The sequence below is a fragment of the Triplophysa dalaica genome, chromosome 15 (assembly GCF_015846415.1).
Source record: "Triplophysa dalaica isolate WHDGS20190420 chromosome 15, ASM1584641v1, whole genome shotgun sequence".
Lineage (NCBI taxonomy): Eukaryota > Metazoa > Chordata > Actinopteri > Cypriniformes > Nemacheilidae > Triplophysa > Triplophysa dalaica.
In genome coordinates, this window is record NC_079556.1 from 17,813,187 (window position 1) to 17,826,619 (window position 13,433).

At 35.7% G+C, this 13,433-nt stretch overlaps 2 protein-coding genes across 4 annotated transcripts; both read right to left on the reverse strand.

Moving 5' to 3' along the window:
- Window positions 1-395: 395 nt before the first annotated feature.
- Window positions 396-6,611, reverse strand: si:dkey-21a6.5 (sushi, von Willebrand factor type A, EGF and pentraxin domain-containing protein 1). Of its 2 annotated transcripts, none has more exons than XM_056767984.1 (9): window positions 6,225-6,611; window positions 4,073-4,234; window positions 3,795-3,906; window positions 3,629-3,717; window positions 3,419-3,482; window positions 2,835-2,923; window positions 1,846-1,958; window positions 1,448-1,604; window positions 396-1,213 (listed from the first exon to the last, which is right to left on the reverse strand). In XM_056767984.1, the coding sequence occupies exons 1-9, from the start codon at window positions 6,271-6,273 to the stop codon at window positions 1,056-1,058; spliced, it is 993 nt and encodes a 330-aa protein (XP_056623962.1). In that variant the 5' UTR covers window positions 6,274-6,611; the 3' UTR covers window positions 396-1,055. The 2 variants fall into 2 exon arrangements, with proteins under 2 accessions (XP_056623962.1, XP_056623961.1); XM_056767983.1 differs by having other exon boundaries at window positions 3,795-3,933.
- A 1,873-nt stretch (window positions 6,612-8,484) lies between these two features.
- nt5c1ab (5'-nucleotidase, cytosolic IAb) lies at window positions 8,485-12,735 on the reverse strand. Of its 2 annotated transcripts, XM_056767993.1 has the most exons (7): window positions 12,654-12,735; window positions 12,383-12,558; window positions 11,407-11,574; window positions 10,477-10,606; window positions 10,017-10,139; window positions 9,752-9,936; window positions 8,485-9,615 (listed from the first exon to the last, which is right to left on the reverse strand). In XM_056767993.1, exons 2-7 carry the CDS (start codon window positions 12,470-12,472, stop codon window positions 9,235-9,237), a joined length of 1,077 nt encoding a protein of 358 aa, XP_056623971.1. In that variant the 5' UTR covers window positions 12,473-12,558; window positions 12,654-12,735; the 3' UTR covers window positions 8,485-9,234. The 2 variants fall into 2 exon arrangements, with proteins under 2 accessions (XP_056623971.1, XP_056623973.1); XM_056767995.1 differs by lacking the exons at window positions 12,383-12,558; window positions 12,654-12,735 and adding an exon at window positions 12,079-12,204.
- Window positions 12,736-13,433: the final 698 nt, after the last annotated feature.

A 13,433-nucleotide genomic window follows, 5' to 3' on the forward strand; every position in this document is an offset into this window, starting at 1 on the left:
GAAAAGCGAAGTAAAAAGCTACAATCAAAGCAACTGTTTATCTCTGAGGTCTTGCTAAGGCTGGACTTTTAGTTTCTGTTCCACTGACACATTTGCGATCTATATATGATGCTGTAATTTGCTACCTTTCTATATCAGAGATGCTGAGGCTTTAAGCATATTGAAATCGTACCTAAAAACATGTTTTTAGTTTAGCTTTTTCTTGATAGTATTACCACATAATACTGGTTTTCTGTGAACAGAATTGACATTGTTTTTTTCCCAGCAGGGGATTAAAACACTTGAATTGTATATTGACAATTTAGATAAAACATGTAGTTCTTTTCAAGACGTTTTAAGCACAGTAAATTCAGTAAAAATGACCCCCCATTAAATGCAGAGACACACACATTAACATCAGTGCAAAGCTCTTTATTCCAGTATACACCCTGTAAATGAAAATGTGTTTTGTTCTAAAAGTAATATGTGGCACATCAATGAAATACAAAAGCAAAGCAAATTATGCAATATAAAGTACCATAAATATCCCAAGTACTAAAATGTAGTGGTACCAAAACGAAATAACCAGTGGTCTGTGAAAAAAAAGCAAAATCTAGCACCAGTCCAAAACTTTTTCAGTGCCATGACTTGACTTATCTGGTGCAATACAGGAAACAACTCATACTTTTCAATCTTACTGTAACAGAAAAAAATATGTTCAGGATGACACTCAGTAACAGGTCAATAGTAAATACGTTTTAAAATGTAACGCAGAAAAGTGCCATAACATGAAACACGTCGTCTTCATTCATTAAATATTTAATAGTATCCTGCCATTAAATAAAGCTTGAGTCACTTCAATAAAATATCTGTCTAAATTTCAGACAAGTGCAATTCAGACAGGTGCAGTTATGGTTCAATAACACTTTAAACATTCTCATGTTTTGATAGCTTTTGGCTATTTGCTCATGAATATCGAATACCTGCTCAAAAGCACTTAAGTCTTCGAAAGCATAAAGGTGGTCTTTAGTTTTTTATGGGGGGGGGGGGGTGTGGTCTGGAAGTGATTGGTTATATCACCAGCCGGCATATACTGGCTCTGCATCACACGGTATTCCATAGAAGCGTCCAGGCGGTCTATCTTTTCGCAGAAGAGGTGTCCGACCAAGGGACAGCTCACTGTCATTGTCTTTTTTCCTCCGCAGAACCAAAACGATGATGAAGAGAAGACCCACTGTGGAGGTGAGATAAAACGTTACAGTGGGTGATAACGGTACAGTAAAATATAGTAATACATATAACATATATACACACAGTATAGTTTTTTTTGTATTGATTCAGAGTGCAAAGCAAATGGTATATTCACATTGACTAATCACAGTCTTTTATCTGTGTAATGGGCATAATTCATTGTTTGCCTTGGTTACAAAAGTTCAATCGAGGGATAATGTGATATAAAGGTTCATACCTCCTCCTCCAATAACAAGGAGTGCTATGGTAACAGGAGCTAGTTCACATGTCTCGCCTGCCTTTCTAAAGAAGGTCTCCATGCAGTAACCCGGGGCCGTGCTGCCCTCAGGACAGAAAGCGTCATTGGGACACTGGATTGGATTAACATCAGGACTCTGGGAAATAAAGACAAAATTAACATTTATTTCTTTGCAGTATCCCCCGACATTTAAAAACAAACAAAGTCATTTGAAAAGCTATTTACAGAGTTGATGTTCACAAAGCCTTTGATTATTAAACTACTGCATTTGTGATTTTGTGGTTAAGACAAAGTTGAAAGAAGAACATGTGAACTGGAACAAACAGAGACTGTACACAATGTTTATTAGTGTTTGTTTAGAGGAAGAATTCACTCACAGGGCAGTAGTTGTTTTCAGGGCAAAGGTCACAGTTCTCCTGACCCCAGTGGATCTGATAGAAGCCACGGTTGCAAATCTTACAAATGGTTTGATGCGAGACCTTGTGCATTCCTGTCAACAAACATCAAAGCAATACTAGGTTTCATAACAGTTCTGTGGAAATTCTTATTTCAACTCAATTCATACCACAGAATCATTCGGACAAAAGACTTTAATTCATCACCTGAACTACGAAAAAACTTGTTTCACACTCCTATGATCGATTTACACAGTGTTGTCTGAACATCTTTATTATTTTATAAAGGCTGGTTCATCTGTTGTCTGGATCTCCACGTACCTATAAACCCAAATTAAACCTGCATGTCCTGATTGTGTCGAGTAAGGCTTTGATCAACATCTTAACCTGGGTCAACATCTTTTATTGGTCCTGCAACAGGAATCTTGACAAAGAACGTAATTCCTAACCCAATGGACCTTTTTCACGTTTTCGGTTTGTAAGCAGCGGAAGTAGTCGTGGGTCGGTAGACTACCCCAAATATATATTTTGTATTCTCATTTGCTCCAATTGCAAATGAAAAACTCAACGATAGGGTTTTCACGAAATAAAAATATATATAGAACGTTTGATGACGGCAGTCAAAAGAGAGAATGATGTCAAATTTACCCTGACTTCCATAGACGCTGTTTAAGAAACACCCTCGCATTAGCTTTAACATTATTTTGTAATTTGATTCAAAGGTTATACAATACAAAGTATAGTGTTATAAAAATACATACATTTAAAAAAAAAAGAAATAATATAAAAAACTTTGGAGGATTTACAATGCTGATGACCATTGAACGTCTCATTACAGGGTTAAGAAAAAGGTCCATGATTAGACATTACCTACGCCTTATACTAAGAGGGAACTAATGAACTAATTGTTTCAGGTGTAAACCGAGTCTAAGAGCTCCTGAAATATACTGAATTATAGTGCCAGAAGTTACCTGGGCGACAGGGTGTACATTGACTGGCAGCAACTTGTAGAGCTTCTGAACCCGCAGGACAGATCTGGCACTGGGCACAGCTTGAGGAACTGTCAGAAAGGTAAAAAAAAGTTAAAAATTAAGTATAATTCTTAGTGAAATGGTTACATCACTAATAAAAATATGCATTTAATACATACTGCAATCCGCTATGACGTAAGGAACACCGCTTCCGGGTCAAGCCTCCATTCATTTCAAGTGAGGCAGGTATTTAAACAGCCGTTTATGCAGACGGTTTATTCACATCACATTTGATCAAAACTTTTATTAACTCAAAATATACACTACAGTCCCCAGGCTCACAGAATCGAGTATATTTTAATATTTATACAAAATAAATTAAAATGGAGATTAAGGTTAGGATCGGGGGTTCTTGCAGTTTTACACCACGGCATGAGGATATTTTAGCATTTTTTTGTTATTTGTCTATGGTTTCTGATAGAGCGGTTAGACCCAGAAGCAGTGGTGAGTGACGTCTGACTTAACAAACGGAAACAAGACTAAATTGTGTTTTAAAGGTGCGATATATTTTAGAAATAACTTACTTGCAGTATGTGCCTTGTGGACACGGGTTACAAGAGGTTGAATTTGGCAAAGATGTGTAGAAACCTGAAGCATGAATGAAATTAAGTTGTACTCAAAAAAAATTCTAGGTCTAGTCGTTGTTGTACCAATTAATTTTTACGAACCCTGACAATGTGTCTAGTTTTATCGCTGTTTCATTCGAAAGCAAAATAAATTCACCAAACAGTTACCTGGTGTGCAGGCACTGCAAGAGATCGAGGCCGTGTTATTATTGTAGGAACCAGGAGAACATGCCCGACACACAGGGCTTCCTGTGAAGCTGAACAGAAAAAGACACAATTGCATAATGAAATAATGCTTCCAAAGCAAAAATAAAAGTAAAAGTTTTTCTCTCACTTGCTGAAAAATCCTGATGGACAGGATAAACACCCCAGCTGTCCTGCCAGAGGCTGATAGAAGCCCTGTGTGCAGGGGAGGCAAGCTGCTGGAAACACACAAAGCCCTGCGTCTGGACAGCACGAACACAGCAGAGTTTCTAAGAAGTCAAATACGAAAAACTATGTGTGAATCAACATAAAATCAAGATATTTATTTTCTTATATCCTCCCTTAGGCACTTTATATGAAAATGCAACAGGTGTATCAAAACACTTCTGTAACAAGAGAAGTACACACCATTATCGTAATAAGTGCCAGGAGCACAGGCCGCACAGGTGGAAGTGTTGAGCACGGAGCAACTGGGTTCTGTAGTGCCGGGGATGGAAGGAGTGGTCACATTTACACTGACTGTAGTGATCGTCACAGCAGGGCTGAGGGTTGTCTGACTCATCACCACTCCTACATTACGCAAAAATATGAACAAACATAATGATACAGGCACCTCTTAAAGCAACATTAGGCTTCATGCTTTCAAACAAGGGTTCATGTTGAGAAAATATATTTTGCCAAACGTTTACTTTTTTGTTATGAAATTAAACATCTTATGATGACAAAAACTTCTAGCAAAACTAGTCTTGTTACATAAATCTATAAGACCCACTATAGAACTTTTCCAGATATTTTCACCTGATGAACAATAAAAAAAATCATTCAAAATCGATACTATATTAAACTTCACTAAACTAAGATTAAACTTACTTGTCATACTTAGTAGTAATCATATTATAATGCACAATGAATCTCATAAAATGACTAAAAAACTTGGCTCACCTAAGCCTAGTACTGTTTAATATTTCGACTAATTTAATTTGTGTGCCTATTGTAACATCATCACATGAGTGAAACTCACATTTCTGCACTGTAATTGACACATTGAGGTTATTTAGTATGAGGAGAGGAACAAACAGAGCTCTTATTGTGACTGTAATCACATTAGCCATGAGGCCGGCCACCCTCAACAGTGACAGAGTCTCCCACTGAAGAAACACAGTTATTTTCACGTCATATGACTTGATTAGGCTCCAGAAATATTAAGAAGCAGGGAAGAAAATAGGAACTATATGACTATTTGTTCTCTCCCATGCTTTTACTATTTTAATAAAATTGGTTTTACATGCTTGACTCGCTGAGGAAATGTTTTATTCCCTTCTGCATATGAGCAACATAAACGTTGTTATGTTTTGTTGACACAGCTTTTAGGTTTGTTCATACATACTACAGATACAATTTTAAGATTAAAATCTCCCCTATTCATAACTATTTTTAGAAATTTTAGAACAATCGTAACTCATCAAAACTATTCACAATAACACAAATGTAATAACTGGAATTATGTTACAGTGGTAAAGTTTTAACAATATATTTTATCTTCAATGATCCAAACGGGATGTTATTTAGAAATAGGAAGTTCCAATTCTGGACTCGTAGTGGCTACTTTTGGTTATTCAGTTATTCCCTCATCAATTTCAAACCATTTTAAACAAAACTTGTAGTTGTGTACCTTTTAAAAGACTAAGATTTGCAAAATTCCATTTTTGTCTAGACAGCGTATTTATGTGGCAATTCCAGCTTTATGGATGTGTCATTTTGCATTATAGATATAGAATAGAGATAGATAGAGATTGCGTTTGTTACCAATATAATTAATCATTTATTTATATTTTACTAAACCCTTGTCGATAGAGTTCTATCCACAAGTTTTCTATTTAAAAAAAAAGGAAATAAACATGTGTTATGGATGTGACAAAGAAGGACATGTTTTTTGGGAGACAACAAACTTTGTAGGATTTCTGTGAATTAAAATGCACAAACCTGAAGCAATAATACCCAACAAATGGAGAAGGGATGTCTCTTCATAGAACAAATAATAATAATTATTTTAATTTCCATGTGTCCATTCATGACGAATATGTTCCGATATGGATCATGGTACATTAAAATGGCACTTACCTGATTATGGAAAATCATGCACTAAAAAAATACACCTTACAAGGGTATTTGTCTTTGAACCACCACATGTTGATATGTGTTGTTAGTATAGTAAAAGCCTTTAAAAACATTATTATTTCATGGTTAGGTTGACCTCTTCACGTAATTGCCCTATGGAATTTAAGTAACAGTTTTGCCTTGACATCAAAAGATCTGTACCGGGGTCCAGAAGAAGATAACTTAAATGACCCTTAACTTAATTTGAACACAGATTTGAAGTTATAAGTACAACGACGTATATGTATATGTGAATATGGTAGCCTGTTTTCAAATTCACTGTTACTGCTAGACAGAAAAACAGGTATAGAGATACGACGCTGAACTTTAAAATGCTTTGTTGTGTTACGATAATATGACATAAAGTTAGATTTGTTTCTGATGCTGTGATTTGGCAACTCACCCAGAAGACAAGCAGCGGCGAAAACAGACAAAACTCCCAAATGGCCCATGATCCAGAGATTCACTTCAGGACTCACCACATCTGTTTATTAAATTCATCACGTTGGACGAAGGTTTTGTTAAAAGAGTTTAACATGTTTAACTGCCGAAGAGTTCTTCTCTCTTTCTATGGCTCATCAATGTCATATGACAGATCAATCACGTGATCAGTCGCATTCCCTAACACAGACAAACATTCACTTTACTTTATTTACCGCCCACAAATACTCTGTAAAAATAAAGAACTACGATTCATAACTTGTGAATCATAAAGTTTAAGAGAAGTGAAACTTCATCTTCTGTACTCGCTGCTCGGCTGGAGATCTCATTTGAAGTCCCGCCCTTAAGCTGAAAACCCGTGCAAAATGAAACCATGGTAACCGTATTTTCGATAGGCTTGACGATGGGGCGGGGCAACACATTTGGAAGGAGCAACACGTGAACACCTAAACACGTGAGTAAATTGGTTTCTATTTATTTAACTTTATATTTTAATGTCTACCATGACTTTCCAGAATTTAGTGTGGCCTGGCTAGTAAATTAATAAACACTTGACCCCCAGAAGTCATTGCGTGACAGGAGGGCAGCAAGGCACCAAACTTTCGTAGCTCATACCTTAGTGTCTCTAAACCTGTACAATACAAATGTTTTTTCCATTTTACTATTTTTTTATTAACCGTTCTCCAACAAACAATAAGAAGCACCACACAATTTACACCAGAAAATATTATTTTTAATCTATTAAACTGCCAGTTTTGTAATACAAAAAGTGTCTCATTGGTACAGATCCATGTGCGAGGTGGATAATCTATAAAAATGGAAAACGGGTCTTGCAGCCTGGTTGGAAATAATACATCTGTAAAAGACGGAGAAAACATACCCTTCTATAACATTTTACACCCGTTCAAGTTTTTTCACATTACTCATATTTAAGGACATTACATTTATTGACAACATTGTGACCGTATGCTGCGCCTATTAATCATATGTGTTGTTATAAACCATTTCTATTTTTTACATTTAAATGTATGCATTTAGCAGAATCCATAGTTTATCCAATCTATAGCCTATACGTTTTAATCAGTTTGTGTGTTCATGGAATAGAACCCGCACGATCTTTTGCTCAACCACTGTGTCACACACAAAACCTGTTGATGTACAGTATGAACAAGAGCCAAAAACTGAAGTTTGGCTAGACACAAGCAGAAGTTGCTGTCAGGTGCAGCTTAGAACATATGAATGTGTTTTTATGTCTTTTTTTATTGTGCATTCCAATTAATATGAATCAAACTGCAGTTGGTTTGTTTTGATTTAAGCCATAATAACTCAGCATGATAACATAATAAACATATATGCTTTTTTAACGGATATATTGGCTACACACTAGTATCACTTTCGTTGTGGTAGCTCGTTGATATAACCAGATCACTGTTTGTGTTCTTGCGTATGAATTTCTTTAATATTTGCTTAGAAACCCAAACTTTGCTTTATTGTTCACATTTCTACAAAATGGAACTTTCCATATAATATCTCGTTTATTCTCTTATTGTTATTATGTTGTTTAATGTCGCTGTTGTCTTCTTCCTCGTTTCAACCTGTCCATGGCGTCAGAGTTGTCTAAACTGCTCTCGGACTGAATTTTCCGCTAAAATACAAGCGTGGGGAAAATAAACAATTAAAGACTTGAAAAGGCATATTTACTTATGGAAAGTTGTACTTCAATACGTTTTTTTTTTTGCATCTGTAACAATAACCAGTAACTTTACAATAAAACATTTAAGATGATTGACGAGGATTTCATTAGACTATATTGAAAGTCTATACCATAGCAAAAATATATTGGTATAATTAGAATATAAGCATATAAGCTCTAAATAAATCTATAATGTCTAAAATTTGGTTTAGTAGGCTATTTAAATAAACTTTTAAACTTTTAGTTACAGATTATTCAATCATTCAAATGCATAAAGAGCTGAGATCTTGGACTGTCATTTTAACAGATTTTCCCTATACAATTTTTGTGGCCAAAATGATTATTATCAGAATATCCATTCACTTTTTGTTTTGAAGAATAAATATTTGATGCTATCAAATTCATTTGTAATCTTATTTAATTTTTTGTTTTCTCTTCTCAGCTTCTTTGTGTTTTTTGTGTTCTCAGCTCATCACAGTAATTAATATCACATTTATTGAAAATGCTGTTATATTGTGACACCCCTAAACAGAAAATACAACATTTTACTAATTAAAAATCCCAAAATATAAGGAAATAATGGTCTCAAGCATTTGTAGTTGTTCATGTTGGCCTATGTATTTCTGACAACAGATAACAAGTCTTTGTTTATAACTATTAGGTGGTGAACAATAAGGGCTAATGTTAAACATGCCCTGAGTAACAGCGTTTCAAACACTGGACAGGATTTACATCACACAGAAATACAACACTGACTGGATACATTCGTGCAGACAAATTTATCCCGTTCAACACAAATTCATGTAAAAGAACACTTTATGATATGTATTGCAAAGAAAAAAGTTACAAGACAAGTGTAAAACAGCCCCTTTGTGAACTGTCTTTCAAACAACTGAGAGTGGGTATATGGATAACAGAGCTAACATCTGATTTAAGTGCTAAATAATAGCATTTTTTTCTCAAATTAAAGCTAAACTTTATAAGCAATCTTTGTTATGGAAATCATATCAAATCATTCAAAATGACATATGGAAGAACAAGCATACAAACTATAAAATGCTTCTTTTGTGGATAACTATTTCCTTCCCTGACAGTTGATTTATTTATGGCCTGCTGATCACTTCAACGCTACAATGTTTAGTGCAGTGTGTCTGTTCTTAGAAAAGCAAAACACCTTGAGTGTCTTGTTACCTTTCACATCTAATTCCCTCTTTTTTAAACTCAAACAGATGTTTGTAAATGCCTTGCTTGGTAAATACTTGTCACACCAAGAATGGATTCACACTAGCTGCTTGTCAGGCACATCCTTTTTTATATCCTTCCCTATCTTTGACGGAAACCTCTGAGCAATTCCATAGGGAACATGTGCTGCCACTGTCCCAAGCTCTGCTGCCCCTTCCACATGAAACATCTGATCATCAAAGAAGATGTGAGGCCTAATCTTCTGCAGCATGGGGCCTTTTGGAGCCCCTGCTAGGAAGAGCGCTTCATCTGTCTCCAGACCCCAGGAACGTAAGGTCTTAAGGGCCCGGGTACCTGAACTGGCCGCACTTCGTGCAGTAACCAAATAGGTGCGGATTGGACAGTCCATGCGTTGACCTTTGGCATAGAACTTCTGTTGCAGTTTTCCCAGAGCTTCCAAGAATCCCTTTAGTGGCCCCTAATAAACAAGACAAAAAAACCTGAATGATTCCTTTAATATCTGAAGAATAATATTTGGATCAAACAAAAACATTATGGAAAGCACACAGTGTGATAGTTCACCACAACATGCTATGAAATTACATTGGACACACATGATCAAGAGGTTTATTTTCGTGGGCCTTTTCATGCTCAAAAAACTTATCCAATCCATGAGCTTTGTAGATTCTCTCCGACTCATCTGAGAAGAGAACAGCATCACCATCAAAGGCCACACGCAGCTGAGTCTCTTGAACCTCACTGATTTTTCCCGGTGAGAACACTGTGGCTGCTGCAATGCCTAACCACAACCAATTTCACATTAAAACAATATTGTTATATTTATGATTCTGTCATGATACTGAATAAAACTGTTCTGACCTTCTTCAATGGCTTCTCTAACTTTTACCGAATCAGCAGACAGGTACAGGTTGGCGTGGTAAGCTTTCAGATACCCAATAGGGCTGTTGCCTCCAGTCATACAGAAGCGCTCTATGAACAGCTCTGGACATTTGAGACGAAAAACATATGAAGAGTTTGCTTTCAAAATGAGATCATGTGTTTTATTATGTCATCATGTATTTATTGTGTTTAATTGTGTTAGTTAGCTATATTTTTTTATTTAATATGGAAAAACATTTTAAAAACAGATTTATCTCATTTTGGAAATAAACTCTTCATATTTACTTATAGACTATAAATGATTGTAAATAGAAAAGCATATTGAGCCTGAAGTAGATTCATTCATATGACACAAGCAAGCTGTTGAATATGGTGCAAATGTATGGGGTCTCCCCATAAAAAAATAGATAGGAATATGATTACACATTTTCTGACTTACTGTGATGGTTAATTGAGTTGATGAGTCTGAGTCCCACATGAGCATGATTGCTGGTCATCAGAACAACATCAAAGAGCTCTTCACCGTCTGGATACAACTCCCTCAACTTAGCATTCACTGCCTCCACTGCCTATAGAGAACAGAACATAAACTCCTTCCTCCATCTGCTCATGCATGTACTTATTTTTGTTTCAGCATTTCAATAATAGGGTATAAAACAGGACTTCTAAATGTATTTTAAGAGTAGAAGTGAAGGATGTCCATGTCTGTTGTTGGTCCCTATTCACTTTTACAGTATCAAATAAAGTAGCTTTTAAATACAAAGCAAAGAATAGATAAACAGAGAATACATTTTGGGTGATAAAACTATGTAAATAATAATTTGAAATTCTAGTATAATGATGTTTCATTGTATGATTTTATATAACAGTTAATGTGCTACTTTTCATGCCGTTCATTTGACCATAAATGATGGTTGTATAAGATAAGATTCTGCACCTTTTCTGACAAACACACACGCACGCACACACATCAACATATTCATTCAATAAAAAATCGTTTTAAATTAATTTTTTATAAAATCTAGAAACAATCTCTGTTTAAAGCATTTGAGAGAAAAAAGCAGAGAAAACATTTTTACAACTTCTATGCTTAGTGGTTATTTTAAAGATTCTGAAATATATTTTTCTTTGAGTAACAACAATAATTCCCAGAGTTAGTTTTGAGTTATTCCATAGTTTTATTGTGTACCATTAATATAAATTCCTGAAAAAAATATATAAAATACATAAAAACAATCATTTTTAAATACTTAAACAAATGACACAAATAAGTTAATCACATTGACATAGTGTAAAAATTCTGTTTGCTTATATTTTCCTGGCTTTGAATTATTGATCACTGGTCTGTCAGTGCTGAAGGAGCATTTACCTTAATGAAGGGAAAAGCAGGTCCAGGAGCAAATGGCTCAGTCTCATGTTGGAACTGGTAGCTCAGATAAGCCTCCATTCCCTGTTGTTCATAGATATCCTGCTCCAGATCCATACTGAAGAGGGCACGGGAGGACACAGCTATAGTGATGGCATTCTGAGGCTTTGGCTGTATAAACATAACAGATCATATTGACATAGATCAGAAATATAAGTATAATGTATTTGAGTGTTTTTGTAGCATAGTAAGTAAAACGCTCAAACGTCCTGGGTTCCAGTCCCATGCAATTCACATTACAATTAATTTATAGGCTAAATGTTTGGTGTTGGGAGAATATGTAGGCCTACAGTTAGGTGCAGCACATTAATTTACGCACACAATTAAAAGAATAAATGCAAGTGACAAAGTCGAATATGCTAATAAATTTAGCCTATATTATCTACAAACAAATACATAAATAGAAATAATAAATAAATGTGCAATCATTTAACTTTAAAAAATATCAGCAGCCCTCTCTCAAAAATATCCAGTACAACCAGACAAAAATAACTTGTGAAATTGTAAAGACATTGTAAACTTTTAAACTAATTCTCTACACAATCTGTGGTTTATCCCAATCATTCGAAGCAACTGGTCTCACGCGCGCTTTCAGATAGCGAAAACAGTTCAAACCAAATGCTGCGATGCAATGTTATCTCGAATCATGATCTTCTTGTTTTAATCCATTCTATATTTTTGCTGTTACACAGTTGCATCTTGCATGTACGATTTATTTCTGGCCACAGTGTTAAATGCATCACTGCACCAAAAATGTCGCGTTATCGTGCGCGCGCGTCTGTTTAATGTCCTCTTGCAGGTGGCGCTTATAATTTTAGAGCTACATCACATGCTTTAACACACCCCGGTTTTAGAGATGCTGTATTATTACGCGCTCTATAACCGTACATATTGCTATAAAACTTTAATACAGACTTACCGGTTTAGGTTTCTTGCTGTGGCTTGACGGATTACAGGTCTCCTTCCGCTCCCAAAAATTGTGCATCTCTTTCACTGTTGGTTTGTACATGATAAGCAGAGTATTGGATGATAGTCAAAATATAGCCCTGCTCTGTATGACCTGCACACATCCAGCAGGGTCTCTGAGCTTTTGCCCTGGAAGGAAAGCAGAATCCAGACAGCAGTCAAATGATCTGGACCTGATATATGTATACAGTCAAATTGGAGGAGACAGCTGCTTTGATACCCACCTGTTTCCACACCATCATATCTTCATCATTTCACTTGAGACATCAAAAACTGACATCTCTCTATAGCACACGTGAATGCTGCTGTGTGCAGAGTGTCTTTACAAATGGAAGAGTTTATATACTCTAGGACTCTCTGCCAGAGGGATGCATGCATCACAAATGTTCCCATGACAACTGCTGGTGTTAAGATGTAGTGTAGCCCTAGATCAAGACAAGTACTGGGTTAAGATGTTAAGATGCTGTTTTAAGAGCCCTAGATCAATAATTTGTAAAAGATACTGAAGGGGAAATAAACAATGGAAAACATATTTGTGGTTGAGAGCGCACCACACGATCCGTACGATTGCAGACCACTAGTACCAGAGGACGGCCTAATGGTTACGGACAAATAAGACTCTTAAACAACTATCATAAAGCATAAAAACTGCTATTGACTGTCCAGGTATCATACAGTATTTATAATTAAGTGCATGTCATCTTTTGAACTGGGTTATTTTAGCAAATATTATTATTATCTGTGTTTTAGACTATGTAAATATGTTATGTAAAATAACTTGTAGTAAATAAAAGACAAACCTTAATTGTCGGAATTCCTCAGAATGAGGATGTCATAGGCCTATATATGCCATGTATGCCCAGGCCCGACTGGGTCGTTCAAGTATGTTGGTTATCTAAAGCCATTTCGTAGCTAGGTTTGCTATATGCACTTTCTGTAACATTAATTTTAAAAAGGCAAAAGATTTTGCTATTTTATTGTAGTATTGAGACGACCCTAAAGGG